This window comes from Mirounga leonina, unplaced genomic scaffold (assembly GCF_011800145.1).
Source record: "Mirounga leonina isolate KUSES-001 unplaced genomic scaffold, KU_Mleo_1.0 Mir_53, whole genome shotgun sequence".
In the NCBI taxonomy this organism is placed as follows: domain Eukaryota; kingdom Metazoa; phylum Chordata; class Mammalia; order Carnivora; family Phocidae; genus Mirounga; species Mirounga leonina.
Window position 1 is genome coordinate 64,648,403 of NW_023270807.1, and position 18,738 is coordinate 64,667,140.

Sequence of the window (18,738 nt, forward strand, 5' to 3'; positions counted from 1 at the left end):
CTTTCTTTCTTTCTTTCTTTCTTTCTTTCTTTCTTTCTTTCTTTCTCCCTCTTCTTTCCTCTCTTTTCTTTCCTTTCTTTCTTTATTTTGACAGGGACAGCATGTAGTATTTCAGATTAGGTTTTTGTCACTTGGAATAGTGCAACCAGGAGTCTAGTTAACCTGCCAGACTCTGTGAAATATAGATGAAAACAAGGGGTAATTTGAGTGACCTCCTCAGACCTAGAGTAAGAAACAGATTTCACAAAGAGTGAGTCTCTCAGTTCAGAAAGGTATACATCCAATAGTCTTTAATTCAAGAAATGAGACTTAAGGGTGTGGGCCAGCCATGGAAAACATGGAGATGCCCCTGTAAAGCCCTCATTCAGGATCCAGATGATGAAAGGACAGGGGGATGGAGCTGAGGGTGATGATCTCCTCATTTCCTGTAGGCCAGCTGGTGCACGCGTGTGTGTGTGCGTGTGTGCGTGCATGTGTTGGCGGGGGAGGGGGTTTGCTAGGTTAGAACTCCAGGAGCCTATCATGGAACGGGCCTTTTCTGTGAGTCACAGTAACATGCCACACACAGACCAAGCGGCCACACACTTCAGGTCAAGAAAAATAACAGACTTGGTGAATGGATGTTCAAGAAAGCTGATTCAAGTTGAAGCTACAGAACACCCTGATTCTCCCCCTCTGTGGATCCTATTCATTCTTCAACAAATAAATGGCTCTGTTTAAAGATAAATAAATAGGAGGACAAGAATTAACATAGAACTCGGGCACAGATACGTAAAAAACATAACAAAAGACAGATGAAGAATATGGATTACAAAAGGAATTGCCCTCTAAAAACAAGTATTAAAACCATTTTCCATCGTGTCAAAAATTAAAAAAAAAAAAAAAGGAGCTCTTCTTTGGGTTATAAGAATTCATTATTTATTTATTTATTTATTTATTTATTTATTTATTTATTAAAGATTTTATTTATTTATTTATTAGAGAGCGAGCGAGAGAGAAACAGCATGAGAGAGGAGAGGGTCAGAGGGAGAAGCAGGCTCCCCGCTGAGCCGGGAGCCTGATGTGGGACTTGATCCCAGGACTCTGGGTGGTTATAAGAATTCAAATTAGAGATTCTAAGCCCCCTAAAGAGATGAAAAATATGTTTGCAGTTCTCAAGAAATGAAAGAAAAATGTATAAACACGGAGAGGAAAGTCATATTAGAAATAAAGTGAGAATAAAAAGGTCAAAAATGTAATGAGACATGGTGTACAGTCTGGAAGCAATCCTACAAAAAGAAATGAATGCGAAGATATGAAAATGATGAAAGCAACTGAGATAGATACAGGAGGCATGGCACTTGTATTCCCGAAGGAGAGAGTCTTCCTCCTCTCCCCCCACCCCTTCCTAGTACTAGCGTACTTTCAACAACTAAGTGCCTTGCACTCTTCCAAGTGATTTACATGTGTTAACTCATTTGATATTCACAAGAACCAACTGACAATGGAAGGGACAACTTTCTGAAGTAAAAATTTGATTCTGAAGCTCAGTGGACACATCAACGAAGTTTTACATGAACTACTCCACACTAAGATACTTCCAACCATGTTCAGCACTAGAACACTACTCAGGACATAGTACACACTCAATTAGTAATTGTTGATGGAGTGGATAAATGGAAGACGGTAGCCTATGGCCATCCAGGCTGAATAAGCAAGTCACATAAAAGGAGAAAAAGGGAGGCTGCCTCTGGCTTTATTAGAGCACCTCTCAGTGTCAGAATACAGTAGAATAATGTCTGTGAAGTCCTAAGTATAAGAAGGATTGCCAGCCAAGTTGTTCTTCAGTAAAAAGGCAACGGATAGACATTTCCAGATGTGGATGAACTTGGGGACTATATAACACATGCACTTTCTAGAAAACTTTTTTTTTAAAAAAAAAAAGATTGTGTGTATGTATGTATTTGACAGAAAGAGAGAGAGAGCAGGGAGAGGAGCAGAGGAAGGGAGACTGCGCTGAGTGCAGAGCCCACACGGGGCTCATCTCATGACCCTGAGGTCATGACCTGAGCCGAAACCAAGAGTCGGATGCTTAACCAACTGAGCCACCCAGGCGTCCCCAGAAAACTCTTTGACATCAAAATGATGTGTCAAAATTCAGAAATGAGGAGGCATTCCTGGTGAGTATCAACTTTATTTTCAGAGTGAATTAAAACTCTGAAAATGATGGTTATGGAACAGAAACCTTAATGATGTAATAGTAATATAAATAACCCAAACTGGTACTTGGGAGGAAGTGTGAGAGCCAATTATTCACTTGATAAGAGGGAATAGATTTGTTAGTAGCTACAGTCTGAAATTGAAATATAAATTTAAAAAAGAGTATTTCAGCATTCTAATGTTTTTCATTATTTTTTTTTTTTTTAACTTCAGAGAGATCTTTTAGAAACTAATATCTCTTGGGAAGACTCATTCATCTGAAGTTCTACAATTCCTTCAGTTTCATCTCAATTTCTGTTTCTCTGTTAAATTCAAGTAAAATTTATACTTAATGCTTTAAAATTACAGTGACATATATGGTATGATCCTATTTATATATGTATCCTTTACCTGCCTTCCCTCCAAATCACTCTTCTGTTCTTTCTTTTCTATTTTCATCTGAATATGTGCAAAACATGTCTGGAATTATGTTTACTGTATATTAATATTTATTTCTGGGTGGTGGGATCCTGGATGATTTTTAAAAAAAATCTTCTTTGTACTTTCTTATATTGTCTGGCCTTAAAAATTAATAAATATGTCATTTTTTCAAAAATAATGAAGTCATTATTTTAAGAAATTAAGGGTGATGTGGCTGAGAAACCGTTTCCATTCGGAAAAGACAAAGCACCGGCCAGAATGGTTTTGCAGAATCCCACCTTATTCGACCATTTCCATTTAATAAGCATTTCTTGGTAAGCAAGCAAAGCCCTATGCTGAGGGGTCAGGGCAGGGGGGAGGTGGGAGACAGAAATGGACTCTGCCCATGAGGTGCTTACACGACAGCGGGCTTACTGCTTAGGTGTGGTCTCTGCAAGAGCTGCATCAGCATCACCTGGGAGCTTGCTACAAATGCAGAATCTCAGGCCCCATCCCAGACCTACTGGATCTGAATCTGCATTTTTATAAGATAGCCAGGTGATTTGAATGCACAGGAAAGTTTGAAAAGCACTGTTCAGTGATTAACTCCAATGCTGGGAGAATGAAAGCACTTACCCTGGTATTTAGGTGTGAGAGCACCTCATTCTGACCTGATGATCGGGGATGTTTCCTGGGGTACGTGGGTTTGGGATGCCTCTGGAGGCTGATTTTCAGTAGGGGTGGGACATGGTGTTCTTTGCTAAAGGAGCAGCAGAAGCAGAGGGGTATTTGATCTGGTGGCAGTAGGTTTGGAGAAAGGCAAATGGGCTGGTGCGGCAGGAGCATGGGTCCTGAGGCTGTAGGCTGCAGGGAGCCACTGGGAAGTTTCTAGCTGGAGACTGACTCTGGCGGCAGAGTGAAGGGCCGGGAGAAGGGAGAGCCTGGGACAGAGGAGATGGTTGGGAAGCACAGGTTGTAGCAGTTCCGGTGGAAGATGGCCATGTGTCAGCACCCCATCAGGACCGCAGGGAGGAAAGCAGAAGACAGAAGCTGGCTATAACATGCTGGGGAAGGGGGCAGTGTCAGCCCCTCTCCCCAGTGAGAAGTCCTCGTCACTGCCGCAGCAGGAAGTTACAGGGCTTTTCACACGAAGGGCCTTGAAGCTGCGGGGCTGTGGAAGTTAAGGGAAGCATGAACCCATGGGCTTGTACTCGAAGCCAAGGGAGTTTGAGCTTAACTAAGTAAAGCTAACATGGTTCGCTGCAAAGCCATGTCTAATCAGGTCCATACAAGTAGAGCTTGAATAATAACCACTTCGTGATTACTGAAAAGGATACTAAGATTATATGTGTAATTTTTAAATATGTATTTTTAAAATCTTGGGCCACAACCCAATGCTATAGATACCTTGGTGGACTTAAAATTTTGACCTTATGAACCTTACTTTAAAATCCTATTCTCTAATTTCATTGTGCTTGTATGTAACTGTGTAGGTAGAATTCTATCTTTAACCTTAGTTATTAAGACAGAATGCTAATGTTCTTAATGCTAATATGTCTGGAAACTATATATCTGGTGCTTCAGGCCACGAAGACATAATTAAGGGACCTCCCCTCTCTCCCGCCCCAGTCCTTGGTGGTGGCCTTCTCAAACTGCAGGCAAAGTATCTAAGAGACTATGAAGCAGGGGTAAGCAACCTAAGACCCATGGGCCAAATCCAGCCTAGTACCTGTTTTTGTAAATAAAGTTTTATTGGAACACAGACACATTCATTCAGCTCTTGTCTGTGGCTGCAGGCACATTACAGCAGCAGAGCCGAGGAGCTATAGAGACTGTATGGCTGCAAAGCCCACAATATTTACTTCCTGACTGGAATCTATACAACTTGAGTCTAAATCTGAAAATGAAGTGTCTTCTTAGGGAAAGGGAAAGTTTAGCCCGCAATTTGCTAAAATTTTCTTTTTATCATATGCTTATGATAATGAGCACATTTAAAATTTAAATGTGTTTAAAATTTTAAATCTACCTTTAAGATTTCCTTTCCCATTTTCTTACATGTAATTTTTTTTCCAAGTGGAAATAAATTTATTGCTTTTTTTCACCTCAATTCCAAATCTTTCTTCATGTCTTTATAGTTACTGCTTTAAAGCAGGAGTCAACAAACTATAGCCCAGGAGCCAAACCTGGCCAGCCACCTGTTTTGTTTCGTTTTGTTTTACAGCCCTTGTGCCAAGAATGGATTACATCTTTTTAAGTCATTACATTTAAATGGTTACAAAAGTACCTATATGGTAGCTTCTATTTTGCCATTTGGCCTGCAAAATGTAAAACATATATTGTCGGGCTTTTTAAGAAAAAGTTTGCTGACCTCTGACTTAATCATAATAATTGGGAAAACTGTCTAAATAATAAGAAAATCTGCATTTTAGAATATTTTTAAAGAAATATACTTTATTTCTTCCATGTATATATGGTCCAGAAGTAGATGTTGCCAATGTGACTGAATGGTGGATGAGCACTAGTAACTCCGTCAGTCGGCGTATGGCATTGCCTTGGCTAGAGAGCTTGGTTCTGGTTATTCAGTGAAATGTAGTACTCCTGTCAGTGATTGGGAAGAGAAGAACTTGCTTTTGCTCTGAAGCATGTCGGCAGTAGATCAGGGGCCTGGGAATGCCACAGCCATCTTGCTGTCTTTAGCACTCCCACCTGGTTACAGATGGAACCGAAGGAAGGGCAGAACTGAGAGAAGCGCAGAAAAATGGAGCCAACGCCGAGATCACACACACCTAAAACCCACCCTAGTGTTCGGCTTTTAGGTTATATGAGCCAATACATTCTATTTACTGGTTAAGTGTGTTAGGATTAGTTTTTTTGTTATTGTTGTTATATATAGATGAAGATACCCTAACTAATTAAATGGTGTTATTCTGCCTCTAAGAAGAAGTTCACAAAAGAGCTTTAAAGAATAATTTCTGGGATGGTTTTATTGTTGGACATCAAAAATCATTGCGCAAAAATTAATTATGGTCTTTGACAACTTGGAACAGGAAGCTGGGAAGAAGAATTATATTGTATGACTGAATCAAGATCTAGACACATCTGACAGACAGGAACCCTTTGCCAATTATAACACTGTGAAATTTAATGAGTCCACCGGGGATGGGGGAAATTTGCCTTAGCTGCATTTGTAAGAAAAACCAAGAATCGACCAACTCTGTGCCGTGACCACCAAAACCACTAATACAGTCCTAGGCTACATTATTTAGAATCTCTCTTCATTGTTCCTCAGGCCATACCTTTAGCTCAGTGCTGGGTTCCAGACTTTAATACGGATCCAGACCAAGTGACACTCACTCAGAGTAACTGAATAGGCTGGCAAGGAGATTTGGAACCATGTCCTCTAAGGAGGAGCTAAAGGGACTGGAGAAGTCTGTCAGTGACATCAGTGATGGCAGTCGCAACGATAGTAAACACTCACTGGGTCCTTACTAAGGTACTTACACATGTTATCATTTGATCCTCACAACAACCTTATGTAGAGGGTTACTAGTATTTACCACCCCCTCAGATATAGATGAGGAAACCAAAGCTTAGGTGAAAAGCAGACATGAAGTCACACAGCTAATAAATGTGATCATAATTAGCTGATAATGTAGCTAATAAGACCATGGGATTTAAACCCCAGGAGAGGACGTTAAGTGGTGAACACCACATTTTTAAGTATATGGAGAATTACTGAGAAGAAGAAGGTTAAAGCTTTGTCTCCTGTCGCTTCAATTAGTACATTAAGAACTGAGAAGTTTCGTGGAGTAGAAATTACAGGAGAACAGGTCTCCATTGACTATAAGCCCATCTAGTCTCTTCTTGGGCAGAGAGGGGCTTTTCTTGTCTTTATGTCTCTCTCCCCACCTCACTCTGGTTGTGGGACTCTAGCTGCCCTGCTCCCCAGAAATCCTGTTCTGCTTACCCTGGTCAGACGGGACAGTTCTTCCTCAGTGGGGAAGATTAACATCTTTGACCTGTTAATCATGCATGCCTTCTCAGAATGCTTGGGCTGCGTGAGAACATATTTTATTTCTCCTTTTCCTTTGGACTCCTTTTCCTCTTTTCTCTCCTTTACACGAGTATCTGACAAGGCTTGGTCCTGAGATTCTGGTCTTCGAGCCACAAACCTGATCACTCTAGTCCCCGTGTGCCACTTGGATCTTTAAAAGTGCTCTTTCCCTGATTTCCACATCTCCTTTGCTGATCCTCCATTTTTCATCTGAAACTCAACATGGCAAACCTCACATGTGTTTCAGTCCTCAAACTGTTCTACTCCCTAACCTTCCCATTTCTGTTGATGGTAACCTGCTATCCTGTTCCTCCAGGCTTGCCTTCTGCTCTTTCTTCTGCCTGAAATCAACCACCAATCCTGTCAACTTTTCATTTGCAGGATCTCTTCAATTTGTTCCTTTTTCTCCAGTCCTACTGGCACCCCCAAAGAATTAGTTCTTGTTACCTGTCTCCAAGTCTCCTAAATGCTCTTGTCACAACTCCAGAGCCCATTACTTCCCATATTAGAACCTATGCCCATCAGACCAGGGCCATCGCCTCTCCCCAGAGTTTCAGGCAGCTGTTCCCATGTGTCCCAGCAGAAACCTCCTATTCCTGCCTTGCTGGCCCTGTACAATTATCCCCTGCCCTGAGTCCCAGGCTGCTCATGTTCCTCTTTACCTTCACTCATGTTCCTCCCCTCCTGAGAGTAGTGTTATCACTTGCTGGTTCCACTTTTATGCTTTTAAGACTACTTTGTGGCCCACTTCTCCCTCTCACTCATCACTTCCTTCCCAGCATCCCTCTAGTTCTTGTAACCTGCTGGCTTTCACAATCTAGCACTTGATTAGAGACTACCTTGGAATTTTCCACTTAAAAAAAACGTTGCTTAGTTCCTCAAAGTAGATTTTAGACTTCTTCAGGGCAATGATTTATATGTTCTTTATCACAATAACATCCAGCATTGGACTAGTCAGACAGGTGCTTATTGATTCAGAACAAAAGAGAAAACCAATATTGATTATTAAGTTCTTCAAATGTACCAGTCACTGTACTAAGGAGAGGCATTGCCCTCATGTCAAGATAAGAAAACCAAGGCCAAATGCTTAAGTGAGTTGCCCAAGTCTATGTAGCTGATAAATGTTGGACCCAGGACCTGGTAGTTTGAGTTCAGAGTCTGCAAGCTCAACCACTGTACAATGATGATCATAGGGAGTATTAGTAAATCCCAATCCTGTGCTCTTCTTGAGAACCAGCAGGACCCAGCACTGTTGAGCTTTGGTATACACTAAGAAGAGGGACCCTTCTTCCCCCCACCCCACACCCATACGTGGGGATACACAAATGTGGTATGTAGGGAGGCAACCTCATCAGCGGCCATGACTCAGAGAGTGTGGACCAGTGACTTTAGAAAGCCATTAGTTGAAAACTATTTTCCTCAGTTTCAATAGTTATTGAGGACACTAATGACAAGAAGACCCTGCCTCTATTGTTCTCAGACTTTCTTGTTATTTCTAAGAGTGATAAGTACGAGAACTTCCTTGGCTTCACATCCTGTCAAACTTTCGGTATTTTCCCTTCTCATAGGGTAGAGTCAGATCTGGACTCTCAGAGTGTTGACACAGAAGATCCCATCCCCATACTCTTTCTTTGATTGGCCAGGGACCTCTTGCTACCAGATCTATGTTTTTATGCTGTGTAAAAATAAAGCAATTGTTTCAGGGTATGAAATAATTACACATTTGGGAAAGATTAGCTTGGTCTTTTCTCTACTAAATGATAAAAAGTGTTAAATCAAGTGTTTAAAAAAGGGGCCTGTTTATGGGAAAAATGGTGTTTGGAGAAGCTAATCTTTGGGCAGCAGTAAAAGCCAAGGGCCAGGATAGAGCACTGAACATTTACCGGGGATCTTACTGCACAGGCACACATCTGGGTGTTTGTGAGTGACCCTGGCCATATGTGTATGCGTTCTTTGTGATTTTTTGTAGCAAATCTTTTATTTGATGACCTCCCCCCCCCCAAAAAAAACTGTTGTAAAACTTGCACTCAGTGTTTTTTACCTTGGAATTGTGTACAGATATTTAAAAGTGAGTACTTTTAAGTGTCAGCTTAGCTAAAGAAAAATTGTATCCTTCCTGGATGGTCTCTACATTAAATATAGCCTTAAAACAAAACAAAACAAAACAAACCCCAGACAAACCTGGCAATATAATCCTACTATTGGCCAACCGCTACTCTTTTATTTGGAACACAAAATATTTGTCATCTGGGGGCTGCCTGAATTCACCTTCCGTTTTTTCACATTTAAATTATTTCAAAAAATAAAGCATTTTTCAAAGAATATGAATTTAATGAATTATTTAAAGTGGAAACAGGACACTCTGTGATGAAATAGAAAGAGCCGTGAATCGGAAATTGTGAGAGCGGGTCTCCAGATCTGACCCTGCTTTGTGACCTGGGGCACAGCTGACCAATTTGAGAACAATTTCCTTGTGCGCAGGGAGACAGAGAGCAAGGGTCCCTTCCAGCTTCTAAACACTGGTCTTTTTTGAGTCCCTCAGACCTGAGTTCTTTCTTATTGTCACAGTGACCTCTTGTGGTATATATCCTTCATCAGTTTTTTTTTTTTTCCTCCTTTTTTTGATTTGCAAAGTAAACTTGGGATTTGTTGTTGTTGTTTTTGTTTCTAGTAACTGTATTTAATACTGTGAAGCAGCTCTGTCTTGTTTTTTGATAGATAAATCTAAACTGGAAATCCGATGTTGATTAAAGGACTATAGAGCACCAGACCCCGTCTTATAAACAATCCTCTATGCTTTCTTCACAACCTGCATATAGCCAGCTCTATACTTAGAGAAAGAGAAATGCTTTGGTTTTTGCTCTGAGTGTTGTGTGTATTCGTCTTCCTCCTAGGGACCAGGGGAAGAGGCGTTCAAGAGCCTCATCATGTTTCAACAGCTCAGACCTGAGCAGACCTGAAACCAGAGCAGGTGAGGTGCTCGTATGCTGAGAGGCTCCAGAACTTCTTCATCTTTTTTTTTTTCTTTTTTTTTTAAATTTATTTGACAGAGAGAGACAGCGAGAGAGGGAACACAAGCAGGGGGAGCAGGAGAGGGAGAAGCAGGCCTCCCACTTAGCAGGGAGCCCGATGTGGGGCTTGATCCCAGGACCCTGAGATCATGACCTGAGCCGAAGGCAGACGCCCAACCAACTGAGCCACCCAGGTGCCCCCAGAACTTCTTCATCTTAAGCATCTCACATTTCCACTGAAGATGTCTCATGTTGGCTGACTGTTTAAAAACTCCAGTAACTTCATCCAACTTGGCTGCACGTCAACATTTGTTTTTAGAAATTTTTATTATTTTCACAACAGTCTTAAAATTCTTACCATTACCCAGCTCTAGGGCCTCAGACATCTGTAGATTATAGTCTTAGTGAGCATGCAAGAAATTATTTTGTAAAAGTATTTGGAAAATTGCAAAGCTTGACATCAACATAATTCTTGAGTGCAAAACCAGAGTTCAAAATCATTGCTCACTTAAGTGAAACTATAGTAACTGTATGAAGACAGCCTTTAGGGGCTTTAATCGGTTTGAGAAAAAATATACAACAATATAAATCACAGGCTAGAAATGATGCAAAGTGTATTCACACAATGAAATATAGCAGTCACACATAATATTGACTGAAATGAGTACAAACATAATATTACATGAAAGCGTTAAGTTGCAAAAACAATGACGTATGTTGTTTATGGATACAGATCTATGTGGTGACATGCAAAGTCCAACATGATAAAAATAACCACCTGATTTACAATGGTGGTAACCCTTAGAGGGAGAGGGAGGAGGGGAGACAGATAAGAAGAGGCAACTCTATCTGTAATGTTTATTTTTTTGAAATAAAGGGGAGGATAAAAATACCATTAGTATTTGACCAAACTATTTGTGGGCACACAGGTGTTTGTTATATTTTTCACTTTTTTTTTTTTGGCGCACGTGAAATTTTATAAAACCAAACTAATATCAGGTTCAAAAAATATTTTATCACTTTCAAAACTAATTCTTTATCAATAAAATGACTTTTGTGGCCAATAGGAATTTCTGTAACACTCAGGAAAATCTTAGACTGATTTCCGCATCAGCATTGTTGCTAAGGATTTTACATTTACTTGCTAAAAACATCAGCCAATAAACATTGTGTCAAGTTTTTGTGTCCAGAACTCAAAGCTGTGGTTAAAAACTATAACCACTGAGACAGCAAAATCATCAAAAACATGCTGAAATTTCTGCTTGACTTACCCAATTTCCTGTTGAATCATAATTTTTATATTTAGCAAACTGTGAACCTAGATGAAAGTGCTTTCTAAAATATTAGATTGTTGCCCAAGACTGAGGCAAACTTTATTTAATTTTTGTAGATCTTCAAGAGTAGTCACAGGATTCCATGCTTCAGTTGCTGGAGTGGAGAGTGGTTTAGTTATAGAAAATGGGATTTTTGCAGAAAGCAGAGTTCGAGGAGGTAGGTGAGTGGGTGGAGACACAGAAAAGGTCATGGCTGGACACAACCGCTCGCCCTGAGATTCTTGGGAGAACCCTTATGCCACAGTGTCTGGCTGACTTCTGCTCTGAGAAGGAACAAGCCTTAAAACCATTCAGGAGGGCCTGCAAGGGTCTTTCCTTTGCCAAGGTTAAATAAACCACTCTGTGATTTCTGGCTCACCCCTGTAATTCTACTCTTCCTGGGGTGAGCGTGTTATTGATTTTGTTTGTCCTAAGAAACAGATTGATAATCGTGGTTCCTCATAGAGCTATTCATTAAAGAGCATATTGCATAGGAAGTAAAAATGCTGAGTTGAACTTATTGGACTTGGAGTCTGTATTTCTAGTAAATTTTAAGTGTGCCGTAAATATTTGGTGATTAAGTTATTTGTCTGACTTATTATCTTCTGGCTTTTCACTTGCCTTGATATATGTTGACTGTATTCACATGCTTTGGACTTGGGCAGATACCTGAGAATATGAACAACCATGGGTTTTATCCTGCTTGAATATTCAGGTTTATTTTTTGAGTCCATACCTGTAATTTATCAAAGTTAGGGTAGACTCATAAAAGTAATGACCCAAAAGATTGAGATGGTGGTCTCCCATCCATTATCTGCAATTCTGAAATCCCAAAACTGAAGCTTGGGAAGGCTCAGAAAGCTGAAGTGTTTTTCAAACTCATTTAGTGGCAATGCCTGAGCTGAGCTGATGGGAGGCCAAGAATAGTCTGTGTTTTGTTTCTTGAAAATATGCACGGACCCTGGCGCAGGGCACCGCCCCAGAAGACCCTACCGGGGGTGGTACATGATACGCAGTGTGTGTGCCCTATTGCCTTATTAAAATTCAAATTTTTTTTATTCCCAAACTACATCTGGCCCAAAGGCTTTGGGTAAGGGATTGTGAACCTGTACCGATAGGGACTGATGTTGTCCGAAAGGCAATGCACCCATGCATTTCATGAACTCTTCCTTAGGGGTTAGACAAATGATGGCAAACTTTGCTATTAAGGCTGTAGACAGCACACCTACACTACTGAATTACAGCTTTGTTGACAACCCCTCTCTATCTACTTTTTCTGCTCAAGGGCTCCTCACGCCCAGTGTGCATGGTCCTCTTTTGGTGTCAGGAAGGTTTGAGAAAAAGCAAGCCTGGACTCACTGCGCCTGGGGTGGCTGTTTCCAGCGTGGAGTATTAGAGGAAGGCCTACACACTGGAAGGGATGGGTAAATCACATAGCTTTCCTGTTTCTCCTGGGTGACATCATTACCATGTGCTTGGGAAGTTTAATATGTATTATATATTTTTTTTTCCTTCTCAAGAGTAACACAAATGCATGAGAGGTTTGGGAAAATACAGGCGCACATAAAAGAAATTAATAACCCATTATCCCAATACTTGGAGATGACCATCGTTACCTCATTTTATAGAGGAAAAGTGATGCAACTTGCCCACAGTCAACCCCAGAGCTAGGCTCCAAACCCAGACAGTGATTCTAGAACCTACGCCATCACAGGCCTCCCTGGTTGGCTGGTCTTTTTTTTTTTTCCAGTTAAAATAACCTAAAACTATATAGGCCATCTGCCTTTTCACTGCTCTTGCTCTCTTGCTCTCTTGCTCTCTTTCTATGAAACCCTGATTGTCCCTATCATTTCTAACTCTTCGTGTGACATTTTGGGATCTAGGCACCCGCCGTGGGCATTTGAATGATTGGTACCAGGTCCACTCTGGGCAGGTACAGACTCTGAACCAGTATAGACTGGGTGCCATGAGAGGGCCCTATGGGGAGGGAGCAGAAGGGAGAAGGGAGGCTGTCTTTAGCATTGCTCCTGAGAGTCCGCACTGTGGTACCCCCCCCAGCTACATGGTCTGTGCTTTAGAGAGTGGGGTATTTCCTGTGTGAAATGTAATCATGATTTGCAGTTCCTAATATGATGCACATTGCCCTCCAAAGTCAACTTTCAGTTTACTGTTTCTGCTGTGGGGTGGAATGGCATAGAGGTCAAGAGCAAGGGTCATGGAGCTGTATGACCTTGGGCAGGTAGCCTAATGCCCCTGAGCCCCACTTTCTTCATCTGGAAAATGGAGACAACTTGGGGACCTCTTGTTATGTTATCAAAATTAAGTAGAGACACGCTGCCTCTTAAAGGACCCAGCCAATGGCAACTAGCTTTTCCTTTTCTAGAGCCTACGTTCCCAGGCAACATCGAATATTGATGACTCAGTGGTATCGTGCAGCCGGATGAACTTCAGACAGTGGTGGCCTGTTGTTTTTTAATCAGGAAAATGAAATTCACGTTTATTGAGTGTTCCTGGATCCCAGACCCTGGGCTCTGAGCTTTACCTGTATCATGTCTCTTAATTCTCAGAGCCCCGAAGGCAAAGATTTTCATCTCTGTTTCACTGATGAGGCTCAGAAAGGATAAGAAGCCAGACCCCAGCCAACCAGTGCATCAATACAATAGCTGTGATTTGAACTGAAATCTGTCAGCGCCCCAAGCACAGGCCTTTCCCACTACCCCACACAAATTCACTTGGCAGTAATGGCAGTGGCCTTAAAATGATGTGGCCATTTCATTTTGTGTAGGAAAGAGAGCCTCTCTGAAGGCCTTCCTTTTCAGAAAAGTTTTCATTAAACACTTTCAAAATCCTTATGCTTTACATATTTATAGTTTTCTATTTATCCCACATTACAGAGTGGTAGGTTTAAATAAAAAATAACTCAAACTATTTGCAGTACGGGGCGCCTGGCTGGCTCAGTCGGTGGAGTGTGTGACCCCTTGATCTCAGGGTCGCGGGTTCATGCCCCACGTTGGGCATAGAGCTTACTTTAAAAAAAAAAAAACAGGGCGCCTGGGTGGCTCAGTTGGTTGGGCGACTGCCTTCGGCTCAGGTCATGATCCTGGAGTCCCGGGATCGAGTCCCGCATCGGGCTCCCTGCTTGGCGGGGAGTCTGCTTCTCCCTCTGACCCTCCTCCCTCTCATGCTCTCTGTCTCTCATTCTCTCTGTCTCAAATAAAAAAAAAAACAAAAAAACAAAAAACAAAAAACAACAACCAACTATTTAATTTGCCTTACTGACAACAATTCCAACATTTCTGAAGCTTAAGACATCATGCAGTGTCCTAACCAGAGTTTAAAGTTCTGATTTCTTTACATGATCTTATCTGAGTTTGATGTGGGGTAATTTGATTAAAAGACATGTAGTTCTAATTAGAATTAGTTGGGCTTAGGGGGTGAGGTGTAGTTTAATTTCAGAGCTGATTAATTTTAGTGATGAACAACAAAGACTTGTGATGGTACTCCAGGTATACCTCCTTGTTCACAGCTTTCTTCTGATCTGGATTTCTTTCGCAGTCTCAAAAGCCGACATGCAAGAAAAGGAGACAGAAATAGAAGTAGACGAAGTCTTTTGGAATACAAGGATCGTACCAATTTTGCAAGAATTAGAAAAGGGTAACAAAAAAAGTTTTTCTTTTAAATTGAGAATATTTTTAGCTATTTCTATGTTCTCCATTGCCCTGATATCTTTGGTATGCTTTGACTACCATTTTTGTGAACGTGTTCAGAAACAAATGAAGTTATCTCTTTATTCATCCAGTAATGTACGTTTGAAATACAAGTAAACCTAATTTTTAGTGGGTAAAAATTATACTTTAAATTCAGGAAGAGAGCCTACTTCTAAAACTCCCCATGGAATACATATTAATTATCACCTTCTGTCTGCCCAAGTAAATGCTGGTTTGAACTCTCTGGGGTGGCAGTTAATACATGAAAGTGAAAGATTAAAACAGATTTCAGGTCCCTGAAACTTTGACTAAGTCTCATAAACTGGCATCCTTGGGAGGTGTGCCCATGGTTTTCTAGATCCAAATGTATATGTCCTACTCTCCTAAGGTTACCTCACCTGTTGGGAATGCCACTCAGAGCTGGAGGTGGCCTGGGGTGTGCCCAGCCCTTGCACTGTGAGTTCCCCAGCAGGGAAGGCCCATGATCAATGGGTCTCTGCAAAGGTGACCCACGGAAAGCTTGTCAAGAGAATGGCCCCTGCTTTCTCTCCTTTGCCACCCCTTGGGGATTCCATTTCTGGAGTTGAAATGGGCTCCGCTGGAGCCACAGTCATGGCCCCCAGCTAAGCCCAGCACACAGCACACAGTAGCCCTCACTAGGCATTGTGGAACGAGTACTCCGTGGATGAGCAAACCAACATGATAGGCTCAAGAAGAGACCCTAGGAGAAGCATGGTAAAGAGGTCCTCCCCAACAAGCAAGGAAGTCCTGCAGAAGACCTACTTCCTAAAAGGTTCAAATAACCTCACTGCTCCTCGGCTCCCTTTCAGTACGTGGCCATGTTCGTGGCTCCTGCGGGTGCCCCAGGCAGGGGTTCTGGTCCTGGTATTGCTACCAACTAAGTAGCATGTGGCTATGGGCAGCCACCTAATCTCTATGCATGGCAGTGTTCGCATGGCAGGTGAGGGTGGTTTAGACTGGACCATCATCACTGTCCATGGCAGCTCAAAACCCCGATGGATGACTGTTCTCCTTCTGGAGTTCCTAATTTTAACTTTGGGCCCTTTATTTTAGGGGATGTGGGCAAAAACTAGTGAGGAGAGCAGTCAGTCTGAGCAAAGGTTAAAACAGAGAACATGCTAGGAAGAACACAGTGGGGAGAATGGCCTGCAGCATGAAGGCCTGTCCCGGAGGAAGTCTTCAGCCTGAAGGATTTTAAGAGAGCTCTGGGGACACCAGCAAAGAAAAGTGAACCAGAGTTTGGGATTTGGAATGTGGATGAATCTCCCTTCTCAGAGGATTGTTGGCCCTGAAGTATGGCATCTCTCCCCTCAACTTTAAGAACAGTGAATGGTGGCAGGATTGGGTTACTTGAGCTTTTGAGGGTCTTTCTTATTTTCCTTTTTATTTTGACATAATTTCAGACTTAAAAGAAAGTGTCAAGGATAGTACAAAGAAATCCTGTATGCCCTTCTCTCCGAGACCCCAAATATTAATATTTTACCACATTTGCATCATTATTCCCTCCCTCTCTTCCACCCTCTTGCTCTCGTTTTCTCTGTAATCCCCCCAACACACACACACCACACACCCACACACACACACATACACACACACATTGTTTTTTCCTTTTTTGAACCATTTAAGTACAAGTTGCCAACATGATGTCCCATATTCCTAGTACTCTAACATATATTTTAAGACACAAGGACATTCTGTTACATATCTGGAAACTACCATACCACACTATACCAACCTTATTCAGATTTTGCCAGTTATCCTAATAATTTCCTTTATAGAAAAAGAAAATCCTGGATCATAAGTTCAAGTTATTTGTCATATCTCTTTTCATGATCTTGATATATTTGAGGAGTACGGGCCAATTATTTTATAGACTGCTCCCACAAATGAGTTTGGTCTGGTATTTTCTCCCACTTAGACCCAGATGAGGCATTTGGGCCAGGTATATGGCATGCGTGGTGCTTTGTCCTTCTCAGTGACCCATGGCGGTAGGCACATGACTCTGCTCTGATCTCTTACTGGGGATGGGAATTTTGATCACTTGGGGAAGGTGATGTCCAGGCTTTTCCACTGTAAAGTTACTATTTCCCCCTTTGTAATTAATAAGTATCTTATGGGGAGACATTACTTTGAGGCTACATTGCTTTCTATTACTTATCCAACTTTTACCCACTAGCTTTAGCCCCTTGAGAATGTTGAAAGCTCTCAGTTCAAGTTGTCTTTTGAGGCTCTACAGCATTTATAACAAACCAACTGGTATAAAGAGTTAATTTGATCAACAGTTTAGAACTTGACCCATGAAACTTCCTTTTTTAGTTTATTTTAAACTAAGACAGCTACTCCTCGTTGAACCCACCAGGCTGAAGAGTTTGTAGAGGGAAGTGTTAGAAAAATGCCTTGAGGTCTCCCCATTGCCAGAGAGTGGCCCACGGCCTGGACTTGGGGTTTGTGAAGAAACTGCCAGGAACAGAAGAATAAAACAACAAAACAAAAGTGTTCTTACAATAGAGCTCAGGTTTTTCCTTTTATTTAAAGTTAGTCTAAGTCATTTCCCAAAAATTCATTTATTTAAGTGCATAACCGAAAGGCATTGAAGGTTACCGAGCTATTGAGGTTTAACATTTTTTCTTAGATGTTATTGTTGAAAAGAGCTAAAAATGGCCTGAGTCATTTCCTTCTTCAGGCGCACACTTCCTCTATGTGGGCTTTTAAAAGCACATTATGGTATTTATTTAAGATTGGTTTCCTAATTTTAAATTTTGTGATGGGATCTATCAGATAATATTTTTCAACTGAATATCTCAGACTTGGATTCTCAGATTTCCCCTCAGGTTCCATTTTGTGTGCTAGTTTTCTTCCTTGCATGCCTATTGGTATGGATACCACTTTCAAAGATTGCTGTCCTCAGAATTCTCACTATAAAATAACATGTTCTAGGGTTCTCCTGTTTCCCAACTGAAGTCTTCTTTTTATTCTCCTCTCTTGTAATAACCACCTGCAAGTAACAGTGGATGAGGTGGCATTTTGAGATTTTTGTTCCCTTTGAGCCCTCGTTTCTCAGATAGTAAGCATTGTTCTCATAGAAAAATATTGATCATTGTTTTCATCAGCAGATATATTAGAAAACGAATATACATTAAACTATGTGATAGGTTGTCAGTACAGTATTCTCACTGAACCATGCTCTGTTGATACAAAGATACAAAGACACGATTCCTCCTCACTTAGCATGACATCTGCTTGAGGGCACTGGACATGGAACACAACATACCTAGGTATGTGAAAAATAACAAAGTACCAAGTAATGTTTGTTGAATGTGGAATGGTACATCTTTTCTGGAGGAGCCAGAATGTGAACAGAGCCTTGATGGACCCAAATCAGTAGGAATGAAGGTAGGAGAACATGCTAGGCCAGAGGATCTATGCCCCAAAGGGTTGGAGGTGGAGACACAGTGGTGGGCTTCCCTGAGACTGAAGCGAGCACTGTGAGGTGGAGGGCATTTGGAATAAAACAGGCCATCTGGAATCGGTGCAATTCCATTCTTTAATACGCTCTTTGAAAGACCGTGTGTTCTAGATAAGCTGACTGATGGGCAAATAAGTCAACATGGTGGGAGGTGGATCAATGAGGTGAAAAAAAAAATCAGGTAGATGGAAATTGCAAGAGAAGGGAAAAAACATAGTTCAGGAATTTGAAGATGTTCGGGGAAATAATTACGGGGTTTTACTTATACTGTGTTTGACACACTTGAAAACTTGACCTTAATTAGTAAGTGCTGCTTTACTCTCTTTGCTCTGACAGAAGAAAAAATTGAAACGATTTGTGCTGCTTGCGCACAACTTCATCACGCTTTAGAGGAAGGAAACATGCTTGGAAATAAATTTAAGAGAAGAAGTGTTCTCCTGAAGACCCTATATAAACTAGTTGATATTGGTTCAGACTTGCTCAGCCTTAAACTTGCAAAAATTATTCTAGCAGTAAGTTTTTCTTTCCTCTGGTCTAGTAGACTGTAGCACATAAAAGTTTTATTGAA

At 41.3% G+C, this 18,738-nt stretch overlaps 1 protein-coding gene and 1 long non-coding RNA gene across 2 annotated transcripts in view; both read left to right on the forward strand.

Moving 5' to 3' along the window:
* ARMC2 (armadillo repeat containing 2) overlaps positions 1–18,738 on the forward strand; it is a 107,545-nt gene that overhangs the window by 30,642 nt on the left and 58,165 nt on the right. Inside the window, exons 6-8 of the mRNA XM_034991757.1 lie at positions 9,547–9,623; positions 14,532–14,630; positions 18,507–18,682. Coding sequence (XP_034847648.1) covers positions 9,547–9,623; positions 14,532–14,630; positions 18,507–18,682 — 352 coding nt within the window. The remainder of the gene's footprint in view (positions 1–9,546; positions 9,624–14,531; positions 14,631–18,506; positions 18,683–18,738) is intronic.
* Positions 2,050–2,787, forward strand: LOC118001576. Its single transcript, XR_004676737.1, has 2 exons — positions 2,050–2,159; positions 2,413–2,787. It is a non-coding gene; the product is annotated as an uncharacterized LOC118001576 (long non-coding RNA).